Below are 22,009 nucleotides of genomic sequence, written 5' to 3' on the forward strand. Positions count from 1 at the left end.
GGGTTTCACCATGTTGGTGAGGTTGGTCTCAAACTTCTGACCTCAAGTGATCTGCCCACCTCGGCCTCCCAAAGTGCTGGGATTACAGGTGTGAGCCACTGCACTCGGCCTGACAGACACTTGCGAGTGGGGGACGCCATTCTGAGCTTTGGACTGGGGAGCCCACTACTCCTGTCAATACCATAATCTAGTGCTATTGTTTGGTTTATAAAAAATAGATTTAAATTTACACTGACACATAAAACACCCGGAGTTCATAGTTTAGGGTTCACCCTTGGTGTTGTACATTCTATCGGTGTAGACAAATGTGTAATGACAAGTACCCACCACTGTAGTATCGGACAGAGTCACTTCACTGCCCCAAGAATCCCCTGTGCGCCACTGATTTATTCCTTTCCCCAAGTCTTACTGGACGTTCAGCAAGAATTAAATTATTCTGCATATTGGACAGGGCCTATTTAGAGGCCTGCACATCTGTTTTTATCCATTTGTGTAATGATACCGTGTGTGAAAGTAGGTTCATGGATCAGATGAGAAAAGTCAATTCTCTAAGATACCTTCCCTTGTGGCTGTGGATTCTCACCTTGACGATTCAGCTTTGTGTGATGGAAGTCTCTGCCGGAGAATTCCTGGCCACCCAGCTCCTCAGCCCTCTGCCCCCACCGCCAGCACACACACCTTTCTCCATTGTACCAGATGCTCTTGGAAATTAGGGACCGTTTCATCTTCATCTTTGTAGCCTGGGGCCTAAAGCACAGTAGTAATTGCTCAGTAGATGCTCTGTGTGTGAGTGAATGAATGAATGAACGAATGAACGCTCAACCACCAGGTCCTAAAACGCCTTTGTTTACTCAGCTACGTGCTCATTTCCTGACTGCAGGTCGCCCTTCCCTGCTGCCCACACCTAGCTCTCTGCCCACCCATCTTAGGGGAAATAGGGCCAAGGCCGGGTCTCCATAGACACACAGAGGTTGTGTCTCAGCCCAGCCTGGGCTTGTCACTCTGGGAAGAGCGAGCAAGGGTGTGAGCTGGTAGAGATGGCATCGCTCCAATGTGTGGGTCCGATCAGGAGAGACATAGGGCTTAGAGGCAAATAGCAGAAACCCCACCTCTGCAGGGATTTGCATCTCCTGCTTTTAAGAGAGTACAATGCAGTGTAGAAGAGTGTGTCTTGGAGCCAGGGTCTTGGCTGGGCTGTGTCCTGAATTTGCAGCCTGGCTCATTTCAACTCACTGAAACCAGGGGAGATGAAATGTTATACCTGCAATTTGGGATTGGGCTCACTCTGTCACCGTTGCTGACATGGTTCAAGGACAGTAGGAGTGAGATGCTTCGAGACCTTTCTGTGAAACTTGCTGGTTATATGAACACTCTATGCCTCACTCTGTCAAATGCCAGGGCTACCTCTTCATGTGACAGAGGGTGCTGGTAACAGAAAAATGACTGTTAGCAGGACCAGCCCACCTAATTCTCAGCAGGTGGGCCACTTTCTGTCCAGAGCCCCTTCTGCAGCCTTGGCCACCTGCACAAAGGGAGGCTTGCAAGTCCTGGAACCAGAGCAGGGGTGGTTCAGCATTGATTTGCCCATCCTTCCTCTCATTGACAAACAGCCAGGGGTGAGTTGAGTTGGTGGATTTCTTTCCTCTTAAGAGGCTGCCGAAACTGGTCTTGTTCTTACTCCTTTCTAAGGTGGAATGAATGGCCAGCAGGTGGAGTTAGGGCTGAGCAGAACTCTGGAAGGTTCCTGCCTGTTCAGAACTCCAAATGAATCTTGGTTTGTTTCTATGGGAGGGCAGTGGGGGTGCCTGGGTGGAGGGAGGAGTGAGCCACCTCCTCGCTGAGTGTTGTGAAATGGGCAGAGGCATCGAAGACCCTACGTAGAGGACATTTGTTAGGGCAAGGAGCCAGGTCAGGGGCTTGCGAAGAGGTTGTGAAGAAGGATCTGAGCCCACAACACTAATTTAAACCTAGAATGGAACCAGCCAGAAAACCCTACCTAGTGGCTAGAGCGGTGTGAGTTAGGCATGGACGAGACTCCTGGCTTTGCCAGCTGTTTCACCATCTCAAAATCTCCTAACCTCACTGTTTCTGAGTCTTCATTTGTCACGTGACATGTGAGGTGGGCATAATAATTCCTACCTCGCAGGGGTCAGGAATGTGAATGTGTGGGAAACACCAGATACTGTGAGTCTCTAATGCATAGTGGGTTCTCAAAAAATATTAGTAACGTTCAGTGATGAAAGTGGAGGAATATATCACTGGGGAGACAGTGCCGCCCTGAAATCCAAAGGCGATCCAAATCTGGTGACGAAACCTTCGTCTGTGGCTGGGATTCAAGAATTTGGCAGTGCGTGTGCTCTAAGAAGACCCAAGGAAGAATGAATGATCCAGGGGGTGTCATGTTGGCAGGGAGGATACAGCCCAGCCTGGGTCTTCCTGGCTGTGGGCTCAGCCCTCGGCCCCATGGTGACTCAGAACTTGAATTCAATCAGTCCTTTGCCCCACACCTCTGCTTCCCAGCACCTACCCCGCACATCCCCTGCCTTCAGAAGGCTGTAAGGAGGCTGAGTTTAGGTGGATAGAATAGCCACATGTACAATTTCTAAACTCCATATAATTGATATCACTTAAATATCACAATCAACCCGCAGTCAGCCCTGTCCTCTGCTCCTGGAGATAACAACTGTGAAAACAGGGTGGGAGCAAAACAGGACAAGGATAAGGTCAGTCCCTGCCAGCAGGACAGCGGAAACCTCTGGCCTGCACCGGGCTGCCCCGTGCCTGTGCTCTGTTGGTGACGACTTGGCCAGGTTCAGAGAGCGGTCCCCTCCTAGATGGAAACTCCACACAGGAAGTTAGCACATCTGGCTCTGTCTTCTGCATGTGATGAGTTTTTCTCGCCGTACCCAGCAGGCTTTTCCTATCCAGCAAATTTCATTATGTTGCCTAGGTTATTGCAGATTTCGGAATGCTGGGTCCATCACCCCATATTTCCCACCACGGAAAGGGCTATAGATGGTGACCTTTGACCTTTCTGGAACCTCTGGGCCTTTCTGGAATGCTGCCTTGTTCTTGGGGTGCTTGTACTTCTCTTGCTGTTGGATCTTCAGAACCATAGGTGCCATTTTCCCCATTTGATGGATGAGAATGGGGAAGTCAGTGACCCAGTCAAAGTCAGAGATTGTGATTAGAAAAAAAATTCCAGGTCTTCTAATGCCTGCTCAAATGCTTTTTTTTTTTTTTTTTTTTTTTTTAAAAAAACCACATCACACTACTTGTGTGGCAAGAAAAGCCGGGGTCATGCAAGAGGCTGTGGGGATATAAAACCTGGGTCAGGTTTACCTGGAAGCCCAAGTTCAGTAGAAGTTGGGTAATGAGTGCAATGAGTGAAAGGAAACTTACACCTTATCATGGACAGGGTTGTGCTGGGAACCCACCCAGTAATCACTGCGTATGACCTTTTAGGGGAGACTTCCACATTGGAAGAACATGGTTGGCTCCTCCTACATTTTCCTGAACAGACCGGCAAGGACCAGTGGCATTCCCCAAAGGAGCTCCTTGAGGAATTCAGGGATGAGGCCAGTCTGTTGCCTGACTCTTGACCCATTTCCATTGCTCAGACCTTCCCCCATTGGTTAGTCTCGCTGGAGAGCCTCCTCCCCCTCCATTCAGCTGTGACTTAACGGGTGGGCTGGGCTGCTGTCCTCGGTCCCAGGACCTGGGACACGTGGCTGGGTGCAGGGCCTTGTGCTATGCTATAATATTTTGTTCTTGCATCCTTTAGAGAAGGTCTCATTGTGACTCCCTTCTCCTGTAATCCATCAGACTACTTTTTGGCAGCAGAGCCGTCAGGTCAAATGAGCCGTGGGCTTATTTATCTGTCTTTTCCTGGTCCCCAGCAGAGCACCTGGCACATAGTAAGGGCACAGTCAATGGTAGCTGCCACATTGTCCTTAACTTCTCTTCTGTTCCTTACAACAGTTCCAAAAGCAAGGGGACACCTCCCTCATTTTGCAGATGAGGAAACATGCTTAGAGGAGAAGGCTGCCTGGTCATGAGCTGCAGCCGTGGGATTCAAACCCATCCTGTCTGGATTCAAAGTTGGAGTTCTTTCCACTACATCACTGTAGTTCTCCTGAATGAGAAACCACACCAAATTGGTTTATGCCATTCCTTTATTTTATATTTATTTTATTTTATTTTAATTTTATTTTTGAGACAGAGTCTCATTCTGTCACCCAGGCTGGAGTGCGGTGGTGTGATCTCGGCTCACTGCAACCTCCGCCTCCTGGGTTCAAGAGATTCTCCTACCTCAGCCTCCTGAGTAGCTGGGGTTACAGGTACCCACCACCACGCTGAGCTAATTTTTGAATTTTTAGCAGAGACGGGGTTTCACCATGTTGGTCAGGCTGGTCTTGAACTCCTAACCTCAGGTGATTTGCCTGCCTTTGGCCTCCCAAAGTGCTGGGATTATAGGTGTGTGCCATCGCGCCTGGCTCAATTTCTCATTTTAAAAGCTCCTGGAATATGACTTGGAGTCTCTAGGTGACTTTGGGACAGGCTGAAGGGGACTTGGTAGGTACTAGGAGGGTGTCAGAGCTTAGCACAGAATGGGATGTGGTTGAGGGCAGGATTCAGATCCAGCAGGAAACTCAAGAGTGCCAGGCTGGAAACTGAGGCAGAAGCCCAAGGGCATGCCTGGGGCTATGGCAGGGATGAGGGACAAGCAGTTGTCTCCAGGTGGCTTGGGAAGTTGGGGGTGAGGGGAAGAGGAAGCTGGAGGCTGCTTGGTTGTAAATGTTGTGGTGAAAACATGAAGAAACCCACAGGAACCAGTGAGGTTGGAGAGCGAGGTTGAGTTTAAGGTCATGGATGGGTGCGTGAGCTTGGTTGGATTGTGTATGGCATGAGGTGGCGGTTTGATAGTTACTGTCCTGCAGGCAGCGGTGTGCTAGGTGGAGAGAAGTCCAGGCTCCCAGCACAGGAGGTGATAGTTGAAGCCATGAGGCAGCATTAGGGGAGGCAGGAGACAGCAGAGGGTAAAGACAAAAACTTCGGGCTGGGCATGGTGGCTCACGCCTGTAATCACAGCACTTTGGGAGGCTGAGGTGGGCAGATCACGAGGTCAGGAGTTCGAGACCAGCCTGGCCAACATAGTGAAACCCTGTCTATACTAAAAATACAAAAAAATTAGCCGGGCATGGTGGCAGGCACCTGTAATTCCAGCGACTTGGGAGGCTGAGGCAAGGAGAATCGCTTGAACCTGGGAGGCAGAGGTTGCAGTGAGCTGAGATTGCGCCACTGCACTCCAGCCTGGGCAACAGTACAACACTCTGTTTCAAAAACAAACAAATAAAAACTTCGGGGCTTGGGCACAGGTGGGACCAGAAGAGGGAGCACAACTCAGTCCAGCAGACAGCAAAGGAGCTGTCACAACACAGGCGGGAGAGTAGGGGTTGTAGCATGGTGGAACCCAGGCACAGAGGCTGCTGGGGACAACAGGGCAGCAGTGCCAGGAGCTGACATTCAGGATGCCAGGAGGACACTGGATCTGGCAAGGAGGCCATTTAGGACCTTGAGTGTGGGTTCCTCCTTTTCTGCATCTCCATCTGCAGTAGGCTGCAGTGAGAAGCTATGCTCTGAGTGAGAGATCTAAGGTTCTCAAAGACCAACTTATGGCCAATCGGCAGGACCTGCTAAGGCAAGCAAATGTCCTCATTCCTTTCAGAAAGGATAGAAGCCACATGCATATTCTGCCCAGGCATTGGTTCAGCTGCCCACGATGGCCCCTTTCCTGCTCACTCCAGCTACTTAGGGTTATGCTCCATGGTATAAATAACAGCACATGAGTCCCTGGGAACAGGGAGGGAGGCAGCACTCTGTGGACAGGGGACAGTGGACAGCTTGGGATCTGATTCACATTAACAGTATAAGGCTTTTCTTCCCTTCAAAATTCTGTAACTCCGTAGACCTTTATATTTAAGCCTTGACATTACATCAGTAAGTAGATAGATTCCAGATTTAAAATGAACGCTGGGAAGTAGAAGGGTTTAATGATAGGCCAAAGTTTGCGAAGTGCTTTATAGTTGCTTAGTTATTAGTTTGCAGACTGACAATTTTTTTTTTTTTGAGACAGTCTTGCTCTGTCGCCCAGGCTAGAATGCAGTGATGCAATCTCAGCTCACTGCAACCTCCACCTCCCAGGTTCAAGTGATTGTCCTGCCTCACTCAACCTCCTGAGTAGCTGGGATTTCAGGCGTGTGCCACCATGCCCAGCTAATTTTTGTATTTTTGGTAAAGACGGGGTTTCACCATGTTGGCCAGGTTAGTCTCAAACTCTCGGCCTCAGGTGATCCCCCCACCTTGGCCTCCCAAAGTGCTGGGATTACAGGCGTGAGCCACCGTACCCTGCCCAGACTGACTTTTAATTTATTAAGTAAAAATTGTATATGTTTATTGTGTACAGTATGATTTTAAATATATGTATACGTTGTAGAATGGCTACATCAAGCTAATTAACATGTATCCTACCTCACAAACTTATTTTTTTGGGGTGAGAACCTTAAGATCTACTCTTTTAGCAATTTTCAAATATATACTACAGATTTACCTCAACTTACGATGGGGTCATACACCAGTAAACCCACCGTAAGTTGAAAATGCATTTAATACCCCAGTGAACCCATTGTAAAGTTGAACTATTGTATATTGAACCACCATAATAGTGTTATTAACTATAGTTGCCATGATATGCAGTAGATGTCGTAAACTCATTCCTCCAGTGTAACTGAAATTCTGTGTCTGTGACCAACACCTCCCCTATCCCCTCACCCTTCAGTCTTTGTCAGGAAAAGCTGTGACTCACCCCTTCCTGTAACTTTTAAATTACCATCTTGGAGACCACCATTGATGAAAAAACCCTAAAAACCCATACGTTAGAAAAAACACTACCAAAATACATCAAGAAGCTAATTTAACTTGAGATAAGGCATTGCAGGCTATCCTGTTTTAAATTAAAATGGCTTCATTAAATAGGCATACATTGAGTCCCTTTGAAGTATTTTATTTTATTTTTCTGTCTTATTGTCTGTTTCTATGAGTTTGACTTTTTTACACTCCACGTGTAACTGAGATCACATAGTATTTTGCTTTTCTGTGACTGGTTTAGTTCACTTAACATAATTTCCTCCAGGTTCACCCATGTTGTCACAAATGACAGGATTTCCTCTTTTTTTTTTTAAGAATGAATAATATCCTATCATATATATTATATATAAAAACATTTTCTTTATCCATTCATCTGTCAATAAACACTTGGGTTGGCTTCTTTGACATACTGTTATCATATCTTTTGGATATATACCCAGTAGTCGGTTTACTACTGGGTACATAAGCTTCTAAATCTTATGTACTAAATTACCTTGGGTAATTCTATTTTTAATTTGTGGGTGTGTGTTGTTTTATATTTACGATAATTGAACATAACTTCCAATCTATTTTTAATTTTTTGAGGAAACTCCATACTGTTTTCTATAGTGGCTGCACTAATTTACATTCCCACCAACTGTGTGCAAAGGTTCTCGTTTCTCCACATCCTCATCATCATTTGTTGCTTGTCTTTTTTATCATGGCCATTCTAACAGGTGTGAGGTGACAGGTTTTAATCTCCTTTTCCCTGATGATTCGTGATGTTGAGCGTTTCTCATTTACCTTTGGGCCGTTTGTATGTCGTCTTTAGAGAAATGTCTATTTGGGTCCATTGCCCATTTTTTAATTGACTTGTTTTCATGCTGTTGAGTAGTTTCGGTTCCCTATATGTTTTGATTATTCTTATCAGGTGTATAGTTTGTCTTTTATAGGAGATTTTAATCTGTTTACACTCAAGGTAATTATTGATAGGTAAGGATGTACTATTGCCATTTTGTCAATTGTTTTTTGCTTGTTCCTTTGTTCCTTTCTTCCTTTCTTGCTGTCTTCTTTATGATTAGATGATTTTCTCATGGTTTGCTTTGATTCCTTACTTTCTATCTTTTGTGTATCTACCATAGATTTTTGCTTTGTGATTACCTTGAGGCTTACATAAAAGATATTGTAATGGGCTATTTATTTTAAGCTGTAAATAACTTAACCTTGATTGCATGATAATACTCCACACTTTTAATCCACCTCCCCATTTTGTGTTTTTGATGTCACAGTTTACATCTTGTATATCCCTTAAAAAATTATAGCTATTATTTTATTTTATTTTTATTTATTTTTTTTTTTTTTGTATTTTTTTTTATTAATTTTTTTTTGCATACAAAAACAATAAACATTTTCTAAAAATACATACAAACAAAAAGATGCGTATCAAACATATTAGGAAGGTTGCACATGGGAAGTCGGGGAATAGAAATGGGGGTGGGAGTTAAAATAAATGAGAGAGGGACTTTATATGGATCAGTGATAATAACTCAATCCTCTATTTGACAAAGAAGAGGGAGAAGGAAGAGGAAGAAAAAGAAAGTGGGATAAAGGATCAGAAAGGGAGGAAAATAGAAAAAATTAGAGTATGACTCCAGGGTAGACCTGTTTTGTTGTCATTGAGTTGGTTGGTTGGTTTGTCTGTTGTATTCTTCATGTTTCGCCAAGTTGGCCAGACTGGTCTCGAACTCCTAGCCCGAAGTGATCAACCCGCCTCGCCCCCCAGAGTGCCGGGACCACAGGCGTGAGCCACCACGTCCAGCCCCCACATTGCTTCTGGCCTCCATGGTAGACCTCCCTGACGGAGCGGCCAGGCAGAGGAGCTCCTCACTTCTACCCAGACACGGGGCAGCCGGGCAGAGGGGCTCCTCACTTCCCAGACGGGGCGGCCAGGCAGAGACGCTCCTCACTTCTTCCCAGACGATAGGTGGCCGGGCAGAGGCGCTCCTCACTTCCCAGACGATGGGTGGTCGGGCAGAGGTGCTCCCCACTTCCCAGACGATAGGTGGCCGGGCAGAGGCGCTCCTCACTTCCCAGACGGTGGTGGCCGGGCAGAGGCGCTCCTCACTTCCCAGACGGTGGGTGGCCGGGCAGAGGCGCTCCTCACTTCCCAGATGGTGAGTGGCCGGGCAGAGGCGCTCCTCACTTCCCAGATGGTGGGTGACCGGGCAGAGGCGCTCCTCACTTCCCAGACGGTGGGTGGCCGGGCAGAGGCGCTCCTCACTTCCCAGATGATGGGTGGCCGGGCAGAGGCGCTCCTCACTTCTTCCCGGATGGGGCGGCCGGGCAGAGGCACTCCTCACTTCTTCCCGGATGGGGCGCCCAGGCAGAGGCGCTCCTCAGTTCTTCCCGGACGGGGCGGCCGGGCAGAGGCGCTCCTCACTTCTTCCCGGACGGGGCGGCCGGGCAGAGGCGCTCCTCACTTCTTCCCGGACGGGGCGCCCGGGCAGAGGCGCTCCTCACTTCTTCCCGGACGGGGCGCCCGGGCAGAGGCGCTCCTCAGTTCTTCCCGGACGGGGTGGCCGGGCAGAGGCGCTCCTCACTTCTTCCCGGACGGGGCGCCCGGGCAGAGGCGCTCCTCACTTCTTCCCGGACGGGGCGGCCGGGCAGAGGCGCTCCTCACTTCTTCCCGGACGGGGCGGCCGGGCAGAGGCGCTCCTCACTTCTTCCCGGACGGGGTGGCCGGGCAGAGGCGCTGCTCACTTCCCAGACGGGGCGGCCGGGCAGAGGCACTCCTCACTTCCCAGACGGGGCAGCCGGGCAGAGGCGCTCCTCACTTCCCAGACGGGGCGGCCGGGCAGAGGGGCTCCTCACTTCCCAGACGGTGGGTGGCCGGGCAGAGGCGCTCCTCACTTCCCAGACGATGGGTGGCCGGGCAGAGGCGCTCCTCACTTCTTCCCAGATGGAGCGGCCGGGCAGAGGCGCTCCTCACTTCTTCCCGGATGGGGCGCCCGGGCAGAGGCGCTCCTCATTTCTTCCCGGACGGGGCGGCCGGGCAGAGGCGCTCCTCACTTCCCAGACGGGGCGGCCGGGTAGAGGCGCTCCTCACTTCTTCCCGGACGGGGGCGGCCGGGCAGAGGCGCTCCTCACTTCTTCCCGGACGGGGCGGCCGGGCAGAGGCGCTCCTCACCTCCCAGACGATGGGAGGCCGGGCAGAGGCGCTCCTCACTTCCCAGACGATGGGTGGCCGGACAGAGGCGCTCCTCACTTCCCAGATGGGGCGGCCGGGCAGAGGCGCTCCTCACTTCCCAGACAGGGTGGCCGGGCAGAGGCGCTCCTCACTTCCCAGACGGTGGGTGGCCGGGCAGAGGCGCTCCTCACTTCCCAGATGGGGCGGCCGGGCAGAGGCGCTCCTCACTTCCCAGACAGGGTGGCCGGGCAGAGGCGCTCCTCACTTCCCAGACCGTGGGTGGCCGGGCAGAGGCGCTCCTCACTTCCCAGACGGGGCGGCCGGGCAGAGGCGCTCCTCACTTCCCAGACGGTGGGTGGCCAGGCAGAGGCGCTCCTCACTTCCCAGACGGGGCGGCTGGGCAGAGGCGCTCCTCACTTCCCAGACGATGGGTGGCCGGACAGAGGCGCTCCTCACTTCCCAGATGGGGCGGCCGGGCAGAGGCGCTCCTCACTTCCCAGACAGGGTGGCCGGGCAGAGGCGCTCCTCACTTCCCAGACGGTGGGTGGCCGGGCAGAGGCGCTCCTCACTTCCCAGATGGGGCGGCCGGGCAGAGGCGCTCCCCACCTTCCAGATGGGGTGGCGGCCGGGCAGGGGCTGCAATCCCAGCACCCTGGCAGGCCAAGGCAGGCGGCTGGGGGGTAGAGGCTGCCGCGAGGCCAGACCACGCCACCGCCCTCCAGCCCGGGCAACACCGAGCACTGGGTGAGCGAGACTCCGTCTGTAGTCGCAGTACCTCGGGAGGCTAAGGCGGGCAGAGCACTCGGCGTCAGGAGCTGGCGACCAGCGTGGCCAAGATGGCGAATGCGTGCGTGCATCCAAAGGAGAAAAGGCAGGCAGCGGTGGCGCGCGCCGGCAGACCCAGGCAGTTTGCGGCGCGGGCAGCAGCAAGCCGAGTAGATTGTAGCCTGGGCCAGAGAGGGAAAGAGAAAGAAAGAAAGAAAGAAAGAAAGAAAGAGAGAGAGAGAGAGAGAGAGAGAGAGAGAGAGAGAGAGAGAGAGAGAGAGAGAGAGAGAGAGAGAGAGAGAGAGAGAGAGAGAGAGAGAGAGAGAGAGAGAGAGAGAAAGAAAGAAAGAAAGAAAGAAAGAAAGAAAGAAAGAAAGAAAGAAAGAAAGAAAAGAAGAAGAAGAAGAAGGGAAGGAAGGAAGGAAGGAAGGAAGGAAGGAGAAAAAATTATAGCTATTATTTTAAATAGTTTTGTCTTTTAACCTTCATACTAAAGATAAATGTTACTTACATACCACCATTATAATATTAGACTGTTCTGAATTTGACTACTTACTTTTACAAATGAGTTTTATACTTTCATATATTTTCCTGTTACCCATTAGCATCTTCTTTCAGCTTGAAGGACTCTCTTTAACCTTTCTTGTAAGACAGGTCTGTTGGTGATGAACTTACTAAGCTTTTGTTTATTGGGAAAAGTCTCTCCATTTCTGAAGTACAGCCTTGCTAGGTACAGTGTTCTTGGTTGACAAGTTTTTTCCTGCAATACTTTGAATATATCATCCCACTCTTTCACGGCTTCGGTTTCTACTGAGAAATCTGCCACTAGCCTTATTGGAACTTCTTTATATATTGTTTTCCTGTTTTCTCTTGTTGCTTTTAGGATACTCTGTGTGTGTGTGTGTGTGTGTGTGTGTGTGTGTTTTTTTGAGACGAAGTCTCACTCTTTCGCCCAGGCTGGAGTACAGTGGTGTGATCTTGGCTCCCTGCAAACTCTGCCTCCCAGGTTCAAACGATTCTCCTGCCTCAGCCTCCCGAGCAGCTGGGATTACAGGCACATGCCACCACGCCTGGCTAAGTTTTGTATTTTTAGTAGAGACGGGGTTTCACCGTGTTGGTCAGGCTGGTCTCGAACTCCTGATCTTGTGATCCACCTGCCTCGGCCTCTCAAAGCGCTGGAATTATAGGCATGAGCCACCATGCCCGGCCTGTCTTTTTTTTTTTTTTTTTTTTTTTTTTGGAGACAGAGTCTCGCTCTGTCACCCAGGCTGGAGTGCAGTGGCATGATCTTGGCTCACTGCAAGCTCCGCCTCTTGGGTTCACGCCATTCTCCTGCCTCAGCCTCTCCGAGTAGCTGGGACTACAGGCGCCCACCACCACGCCCGGCTAATTTTTCGTATTTTTAGTAGAGATGGGGTTTCACCATGGTCTCGATCTCCTGACCTTGTGATCCACCCACCTCAGCCTCCCAAAGTGCTGGGATTACAAGCCTGAGCCACTGTGCCCGGCCCCGGCCTGTCTTTATACTTGACAGTGTGATTATAATATGTCTTGGGATAATCTTGTTTGGATTGAATCTGATTGGAGAACTTTGACTTTCTTTTACCTGGATATTTGTGTCTTTCCCTAGAATTGGCATGTTTTCTGCTATTGTTTAAGCTTGCCTACCCCTTTGCCCCTATCTTCTTTTTCCTTAATTCTTGTAACTCAAATATTTTTGTTCTTTTGATGTTGTCCCATAAATCCTGAAGCTTTCTTCATCCCTTTTCACTTTTTTCCTTTCTTTGCTGGCTGCATATTTTCAAATAACCTGTCTTGGAGTTCACAGATTCTTTTTTCTCCTTGATCAATTTTGCTGTTGATATTTTCTATTGAACTTTTTATTAATTGTATTTTTCAGCTCCAGAATTTGATTTTTTAAAAATAATTTTAATATCTGTTAAATTTCTAATTTTGATTATTATTTTCCTGACTCATTGGGATATTTCTCTGATTTTTTGAGGTTCATTGAACATAAAATAATTATTTTGAATTCTTAGTTCACATATCTTAATTTCTTTGTGGTTAGTTACTGGGAGATTATAACACCACCAAAAGAATATGATATATTATTTGTTTCCTCATTACCTTACGCTGATGTCTGTTCATTCAGTGGAGAAGTCACCTCTTAGAGCTGTTCTGGACTCATTTCACTTTAGGAAGACCTATGCTGTTTATTGAATGGCACAAAAGTCAATACATTGCATATGGAAGCAGCCTTTAAAAAGTCAAAACTGATTTGTGGGAGAAGGTGGAGAGGGGCATGGTTTCACAGTTGCCTCACCCTGGGTAAATCGCTCAGCTTGTTCAACTCCTTAGAAAGCTGGAGGAAGCCCAGAAGATGAAGGGACTCCAGCAAAAGAGATCTGGAAGATGATACAGGCTGTTACCCTGGACAGTTCCTTTAAAATAGCTGGGTTTCCATTTCCACACCCTGCCTTTCTCCCAGGTTTGTTGAGGAGACCCAAAGAGATAAGATATGGGAAACTGTTTTGAACGTTGTCAAGTGCTATACAAAGTAAGGTGTGGTTAAACCTCTTCATTTTAGAACACGTTAGAATTTGAAGGTGCCCAATAAATATTGGTTTCCTCACCCACTTTCTGACTTAACTGAGTCAAAGATTTCCATTCTTAACTGATGAAGATGATACATTGTGGCTCGTATCTGTAGGCAAGAGGGATGATTCCCAACCTCAGGGTTAGATGGACTTAGGAGGCACAGGTCGCTTTGGAAAACCATAGCCCATGTCTGGGGGGTCTGATGCTCTAAAATTTTCTGCTTCGATAAGAAACAGACTGGACTGGGCACTCCCTGTGGCCAGCTGTCTCCCAAGAGGAAAAGGGGAGACCTAGGCATGCTTTGTTCCTGTTTGCAAGTACAGCAATCAAAGTCCCTGCCTGTTCTCAGGGGGGTGTGAGGGTCTGGGGAGAAGCCAGCAGCATGCTTGTAATGCAAGACTCATTACACAGAAACTAGCAGGCTGGGGAAAGGAGATTCCTCCTATAGATAGTAGTGTAAATAGGCTCTGCTGAATTCAAAGCCCACAGCCCCTCAGTTTGTAGTTTCTCAGCCTTACTCATACGGTAATATGAGTAAGTCTGGCAATTGAGTAAGGTTGAGAAACTAGAAACTGAGTCTGTGGGCTTTGACTTCAGTACAGCCTATTTACGCTACTGCCAGGGGCTTACTGTCCGCAGACGGTGATAGAGTGAAGCCCAGCCTTGGGAACATCTCGTGAAAGGCTTGCAAAGGGGACCTAAGAAAATGCCTGGAATGGAGGATTCACTCTGTGCTGGAGAAACTTAATGATTTGTGGTCATCAGAAATGAACTCCTTATTCCCTTTCATAAGACTCAATGATTTATCATCCAATGTGAACTGTGTTCTTGAATCCTATTCTCTGCATACTTTGGTGCAGATACCTTCTCCATGTGCCATTTACAACGTGTATATGTCATGAAGCCTTCTCTTTAGGGCTGAGCCAACTTAGCATTCTGTCTTGCATGATGTCTCCTTATAGATAGAAAATTCCAAACTGCTGCCATCCAGAAGTTAAAGACTCATGATTACATGAGAAAAGAAGCATTAACAACTAATAACAAATTGTTTATACTTTGTCTTGGCTAATCACTTGGTTTTTAAAGATGTACTGTTACAGCAAAAAATTAGTGTTTAAGAAAAAAAGATGTATCTGCCTTTCTATGTGTCTTGTGACACTGTGACATCTCTCTTACATACACTCAAAAATCTAACAATCATCAGGAGTAGGAATCATAAATTTATATTGAACTCTAGTTAGTGAACTGAACCATAATTTTAGTTGTGGTGTATATATGTGACTATGACAGTATATGTACATACAATTTATAAAATGTGTTTGGAAGTCCTTTGGGAGGGAGGAGGGAGAAGACTTTCCCTCTAATTTCCAAGGTTTAGTAACTGGGTCTATGAAATAAACTGACAACAGGCAGATTAACAGGATAAAAGGTACAAAAATTTATTAAGTGCACAGGGACATCATAGGAAAAAAAGTAATACCCCTTAAAACAGTGAGATTTAGAAGGTTATGTACCCCCTTTTGGGGGAAAGCAGGGAGGGGGGATGTAGGCAATTTAGGGGAGAGAAAATGATTTTGGGGAAAGATGAATAGACCCTCAGAATAAGTGATAGCTTGTGACAAACCTTGGGTGTGATGTCACCTCCAGTCTCCTCTCCCGTGATAAGAGTTAATTTTCCCTGGTTGATGAAACTCCTGGGGGTGGGGGTACTGATGACAACTGAGCTCCTTTTGGAGGTTTTGTCTTTAGGCAGATAAAGGGAATTCAGAGAAAGCCACTCTCTGCATGTACTGTTTTTCAAGTTCCTCCAGCTCAAAGTAGTCTATATGCCAAAGCAGCGTATTTTGGGGTGGCCTGTCCTAAACTCCTACACACTACTTTAAATTATGTATAAACTTTAGTCCCTAATGCCTGCATGTTCTTAATACATTTATCAGTGGTGTGACTGTAGGTGTCACTTGCCCTCTTTGTGTCTTTCTTCATCTGCAAAGTGGAGTCAATTATATTATTAAGGATGCCTTTGGCTACAGGTAAGAGAAAACTGGACTCAATGAATTTCAAACAGTGAGGAGAAATGTATTATCACATGAGGCAAGAAAGCAAAGGTGGTGGTAGCTCCAGGCACGGGATAATCAGGGATCTGGGTCGCCTCTTGGTGATTCTCTTGACTCGGCATTCTCTCTTTGTGGTACTATTGTTCTCAGGCTAGATTCCTTCATGGTTGCAAAAAGGCTGCAGCAGTTCCAGGCATTAACTACAGACCCAACAAGATCTGAAAGAGGGAGAGATTATTTATTTTGGTGTGGCTTTTACAAAGAACAGAAAATGTCATTTTCTTTTTTTGTTGTTGTTTTAAGATGGAGTTTTGCTCTTGTTGTCCAGGCTGGAGTGCAGTGGTGCGATCTCAGCTCACCACAACCTCCGCCTCCCGAGTTTGAGCAATTCTCCTGCCTCAGCCTCCTGAGTAGCTGGGATTGCAAGCATGCACCACCATGCCTGGCTAATTTTGTATTTTTAGTAGAACTGGGGTTTCTCCATGTTGGTTAGGCTGGTCTCGAACTCCTGACCTCAAGTGATCTGCTTGCCTCGCCCTCTCAAAGTGTTGCAGTTAGAGGTGTGAGCCACCACGCCTGGCTGGAAAATGTGATTCTCATGAGCAGCTTCTCCCTGTCCACAACCAGCAAGCTTTTTCTCAATGTCATTGGCCAGAGTTTATCACTGACTTGTACCTTGTAGGCCTGCTTAATTAGCTTAGACCAATAATGACTTGCCTCCTGGGACATCCCGCCCTGAAGTAACGGCCACGTGAAAGACAGTGCAGCTTTAAGAAAACTGGAGTTCAGGCCAGGCTTGGTGGCTCATGCCTGTAATCCCAGCACTTTGGGAGGCTGAGCTGGGTGGATCACTTTCAGGTCAGGAGTTCGAGACCAGCCAGGACAACATGGTGAAACCCCATCTCTACTAAAAATACAAAAAATTTCACTGGGAATGGGTGGTGCATGCCTGTATTCCCAGTTAGGTGGGAGGCTGAGGCAGAGGATCACTTGAATCTGGGAGGTGGAGGTTGCAGTGAGCCAAGATCATGCCACTGCACTCCAGCCTGGGTTACAGAGTGAGGCACTGTCTTAAAAAAAACAAAACAAAACAAAACAAAAAAACAACCTAGAAAACAAAACTGGAGTTCAATAGGAAGGAAGGCAGAATTTAGGCACCCTACATAATAACCCTTATAGGATCATTATGAGGAATAGATGATAGAACATATGATTTGATGAGTTAGTATATATGAAACTCTTCAGAAAGTGCTTAAGACATGGGAAGTGCTGTGTATGTATTTGCTGCTGTTATTGGAATTAGCATGTGGATTTGATAAGTCTCAATGCCATACCAATGAAAAGGATCATTATGAATGGCGCTGTTTAACTAGAGATAAAGAGATGGATTCTAAAGGTCAACAAGGTAAGAGATCTCAGAAGCAAAGAGGAGATGGAGTGAGCAGTTGGCCTATGTTTGGTCATAGTCTGTATTTTGAGAGGAGGTAAAGCAGCCTTCTAAATAAAGAAAAAATACGATTGTCTAATGTGTTAATGAAACCCAGTCTCAATTGCCTCCTCTTTCCCACAGCTATTTTCTTTCACTAGTTGAAAGTGGTGTTTAATTGCAGACATATTTTTAAAACAGCCGAGGTCTCTTAACCAAATAAAAACCATAGATCCCATTACTTTTGATGAGGGAAGAATGGAGGTGGAAAATAGTGTATATAAGTATGTAAGTTTAAATCTTTTTATGAAAACACACACATAAAGCTTGGAAGAAACCATATAAAAGCTCTATCAACCCTAGCCAAAAAGAAGGAAAAGAAGAAAATTGGCTTCTTAAGCTTTTAGCTATAAATAAAAATAACCTTCCTGGTCTATGTTTGATGCATTACTTGGGAAAAACTTTACTCTTGTGTATTCTGAATGATTTTTGAGTGTTTTTCACACTTAAAAATCCCTGTAATATTTGATGTCATTTTATACCATTTAGGACTTAGCTTTTCCTTCTGACCCCTTGATGTGTCATTTTAAATGTAACAGTGACAGTTGTAAGCAGTTCGAAATGTAACAGCCCATTTTTTTTTTTTTTTTTAATTTTTGTTTTTTGAGACAGAGTCTCGCTCTGTCACCAGGCTGGAGTGCAGTGGTGCGATCTTGGCTTACTGCAACCTCCAGCTCCCGGGTTCAAGTGATTCTCCTGCCTCAGCCTCCTGAGTAGCTGGGACTACAGGCACCCACCACCACACCTGGCTACTTTTTGTATATTTAGTAGAGACAGGGTTTCACCATGGTGGCCAGGATGGTCTCGATCTCTTGACCTCGTGATCCGCCTGCCTCGGCCTCTCAAAGTGCTAGGATTACAGGCGTGAGCCACTGTGCCCGGCCGAAAGCCCATTTTATTATAACACTTCATTAATGCATCAAGTTTTATTCTTGCAACCTTGAGATTTGGGGGCTTACTGATCGTTACGTATTTTTCTTGAATGCAAAGCAAATTACTTTCAGGGAGGGTGTCTATGTGACGGGAGAATTTGTCATATCCAATCCTTCCACTGCAGAGAAGCCGAAGAAGCCTGGAGAAATTTGGGAGCTCTTACACAGCATGAAGATAGTAGTTTCTGTTTTCATTCTTCTTGGGCTTTTATCAAATTTACTTTGTCTTCTCAGAGAGCAACGTTCCATTATTTACAATCAATCTCATCAAATGTGATGTTTACCTGTCTGTCTGGCTTGGCACTTAGCATATATGGGTCCAAGTAATCCTTTATTCCTTATCAGAAGTTTACATTTCCTCCTGTGCATACCCCTCAAAAATGGGTCAGAGGGGATTTTTCTCCATATTTATGGAATATTTTAAGTTTAGCCTGCAGGTAGCTACTTGGAAGCTTCATGAGGGGTTGATCAGCACGAACCAAGGAAAGGGCTGAAATGGAAATTGTGCTGATTTCATCTAATTGCTTAGGGGTGGGAGACCCTCTGTTTCCACCATGAAATGCACTTAAGCTCCATTAACTTCCTCATGCAAAGCCGTCCTTTGAAAGTCAATTTAACGGACTGCACCAGCTGTCCTGAGTTGCTTCAAGCTCAAGAGAAAACAATTCCACAGAGAGCTAGGTTGCTTCATGCCGTGGTCCCAGAGCCTCCGGGGAAAATTGTTTATACCAAAATCCTTTGCAAAATCCATTTATAGACAATGATCGTGTCTATAAATAGATTTGAGACATAGACTGTGGGTAGGACAACTTAAGATCAATGGAAGATTTTTTCCCTCCACCCCGAATGTTATTTGGATCCCATTATTATTTGGCTTTAAAGGAGATGTTGGTCTTCAGCAATGAGTTGACCCACCTGCCTTTTTCTTTCCTGACATATTCTTGGCAAGAGTGGATTTAGTAGGTAGCGGCCACTCGGCAGGCTCTCGGGATGCTAGATTTTCACAATAACCCTGTGATGTGCATACTGTTCTGATTCTCATCTCACAGATGAGGAGACAGACTTGGTGGGCTGAAGCCATTTGCTCAAGCCACTGACTGGGCAGAATCTGGGCCGGAACTTAGGTCTGTGGAATTCCCAGCCGGTGCTCACGCAGCACCACACAGACATGTTTCCAGAAGGTGGTGCTCCCTGACGACACCTCGGAGGCCATCCAGGTTGCGAAAGGAAAGGCGCATGTCTTGGCCTCTTCCCTGTTGTTCGCACTACTCTTATACCTCTTGCCCACTTTATCTCCCACTTAGAGACCCTATTCTAGGAATACCGACCCAGACTGCAGAGAGGAAGAAAGCCTGAGGGTCACCACAACATCCCTACGTTTGTGCAGAATGCTTTATATTCTATGGGACGCTTCCCCGCGTGTTACCCTGCTTGGCTGGGTCGGGATAATGCCCATTCTGGGTGTCAGGGCAGAAGCCCCAGCACGTGACCTGGCAGGCGGAGCTCAGGCAGCCGAGCGATGCTTTATCTGTGTTGACTTGTCCCAACCTTTGGCTCTAAGGGAGGGTCCCGCAGCCTTGCGCTCTCTGGCCATCGTCCGAATTTCTCGCCTCTCCCGACTGCAGCCTGCCCCACCTCGTGTTTTGTTTCTGCGTAATTTGTCACTGTGGTGGGAAAGCTTCTGGAGCCTAGTACAAAAGTACTGGAGGCACGTCCAGCATCGTGGGCTTCGGTCTGTTTACCCAACACTGCTCAGGGCTGGAATGTCACCTTATAAATCTCCCTGCCTGGCAGCTGCTTTCTGTGGCCAACAGGCAGATAAGCCTTGAACCCAGGGTTGGGGAATTTCCATCCTCAGGGGCACCAGGACTCAGACCGTCTCTCTCTCGCCTCCATCTTTCTCTGTCCTGGCTTCTCTCCCCATCTCTTCCAAACGCACACAGACGACACACTCAAAGAATGAAATAATGACTCCAGAGTTCTGTAAAGCTGCAGGATAAAAACCCAAAGGATACTCAAAAGTCTGTCTATGCTTTTCGTTGCTTTTGCTTTCAAGGACAGTACAGTTATGCTGAGAAAACCTTTTTTTTGTTGTTGTGAAATGGAGTCTTGCTCTGTGGCCCAGGCTGCAACCTTGGCTCACTGCAACCTCTGCAGTGATTCTCAGGTTCAAGTGATTCTCCTGCCTCAGCCTCCCAAGTAGCTGGGATTACAGGCATGTGCCACCACGCCTGGCTAATGTTTGTATTTTTAGTAGAGACGGGGTTTTGCCATGTTGGCTAGGCCGGTCTTGAATTCTTGACCTCAAATTATCCGCTTGCTTCAGCCTCCCAAGGTGCTGGGATTACAGGTGTGAGCCACTGTGCCTGGCCAGGAAACCCTTTAAAAAGGATAGAAAAATTGTTATTTTCCGTGGGCCTCACTTGTGAGTGTTTTAGGTGCCATGGGATGCAATGGTAAGTGGTGGGCTTGGAAGAGGCTCTGGCTTTGACCAGCCGTGAGATCCAGGCCACACTGCTTACTCTCTCTGGGCCTCTGATTATTTGGCTATAAACCAAGGAGTTTGGAGGGAATGGTTTGTAAGGCCCCTTCCAGCTCTGACAGTCCTGGCAGAGGAGATGCTGTGTCTGTAACTATGGTTTCCCACATTGCTCCTTAGCTCACCCTGACCCCTGACTACACAAATAGAGGAATATTTGGGTAATTAGTAATTGTTGGGTATCTATTAGCCAGGCACTGTGCTGAGGAATCATGAAGTATATTTCTAAACTTTTTAGCTTGTAGGTTGGGTGCGGTACCTCATGCCCGTAATCCCAGCACTTTGGGAGGCTGAGGCAGGCGGATCAGTTCGAGACCAGCCTGGTCAACATGTTGAAATCCCATCTCTACTAAAAATACAAAAATTAGCTGGGCATGCTGGCGGGCGCCTATAATCCCAGCTACTCAGGAGGCTGAGGCAGGAGAATCACTTGAACCCAGGAGGCAGAGGTTGCAGTGAGCTGAGATTGCATCACTACACTCCAGCCTGGGGGACAGAGTGAGGCGCCATCTCAAAAAAAAAATTGTAGCTTGTGAAATGATGAAGATGGGTGAGTTGGGAGTGGAGGCCATCGCTGGTCTGCAGTGGACTGGGGCAGTGGTAGGAATCTGCTGATGTGGGTCCAGTATTTAATCCTTCATTTCCCCTATGTGGCGACACCTGCTATTTTTGTTAGCCTCTGGCTTTTGGCAATGACAGACCTTGACTTTTCTTTGGTTACCCATTCCCACTAGGTTGATCACATCCCTAGGATCTAGGACTGGCCAATTAGAACTGCTCCTGTCCCCTGGCCATGGTGAGTGGTCAAGGAACTGGTGGGGCCCAAGCCAGGCAGTGAGACCTTTGCTGGAACTATAGGGAAAGAGGCGTGCTGTTCCCGTGGGGGTTGGCAGGCTGGAGGGGTGCAGGATGAACCTGCCGAGGATAAGGCTGATGTCAGCTGGGGTAAGCAGAGAGGAGAGGAGGGGCTTCAATGGCCTCATGGTCTCCCCTGCCCTCCAACTCTGGCAGAATCTGGAATTGAGCCTGTTCCCGTCAGCTATGTAGAAAAATAGATCTCTTTTTCTCTGTGGAATTTTTGAGCTGAGTTTCTGCCCCTACATTTGAGTCAAGACCAGTCCTGCTCTTCAGGTGCTACTGCCGTTTGCCACATTGTCTGGGCTGCTCTTGACCCTATGGGGTGAATCAGGGACGATGTGTTTGGCTTTGAGATTGTACCCAAAGCAGCTTAAGCAGGAGAGAGTTTATCATCTCCTGTAACAGGAAGCCCAGGTGGCATGGGTCTGGGATTGGTCATTTGTGGCTCAGGTTGTCTGTTTTTTGGCACCTGCAGCTGCTGGCTTGACTTTTAGGTTTGTCCCCTCATGGTGCGAGGTTGCAGTTCTAGAAATTGCCACCTCACACAACTGCTTTATCCCAAGTGGAAGTTTCTCCCTAAACTTCTTCATGGTCTTGGGTTGTTGGTTTTTTTTTGTTTGTTTACTTTTGTATTAGGTCATTCTTGCGTTGCTATAAAGAAATACCTGAGACTGGGTAATATAT

General features: G+C 47.5%; 1 protein-coding gene and 1 long non-coding RNA gene across 10 annotated transcripts in view; one reads left to right on the plus strand and one right to left on the minus strand.

Annotated features, from left to right (window-relative positions):
* Positions 1 to 22,009, plus strand: part of CCDC3 (coiled-coil domain containing 3) — a 202,887-nt gene that overhangs the window by 116,122 nt on the left and 64,756 nt on the right. The window contains exon 3 of one of the 9 annotated variants that reach the window (XM_055296623.2): positions 17,987 to 18,941. The exons of the other annotated variants lie outside the window; for them this stretch is intronic. Within the exon in view, the coding sequence (XP_055152598.1) occupies positions 17,987 to 18,205 (219 nt within the window). The 3' untranslated portion in view covers positions 18,206 to 18,941. Of the gene's footprint in view, positions 1 to 17,986; positions 18,942 to 22,009 lie in introns of those variants that run through there. 9 annotated transcript variants of the gene reach the window in all.
* LOC134731505 (uncharacterized) overlaps positions 14,871 to 22,009 on the minus strand; it is a 40,406-nt gene continuing 33,267 nt past the window's right edge. Inside the window, exon 2 of the long non-coding RNA XR_010113814.1 lies at positions 14,871 to 15,728. This is a non-coding gene — a long non-coding RNA (uncharacterized lncRNA). The remainder of the gene's footprint in view (positions 15,729 to 22,009) is intronic.

This window comes from Symphalangus syndactylus, chromosome 10 (assembly GCF_028878055.3).
Source record: "Symphalangus syndactylus isolate Jambi chromosome 10, NHGRI_mSymSyn1-v2.1_pri, whole genome shotgun sequence".
Taxonomy (NCBI): domain Eukaryota; kingdom Metazoa; phylum Chordata; class Mammalia; order Primates; family Hylobatidae; genus Symphalangus; species Symphalangus syndactylus.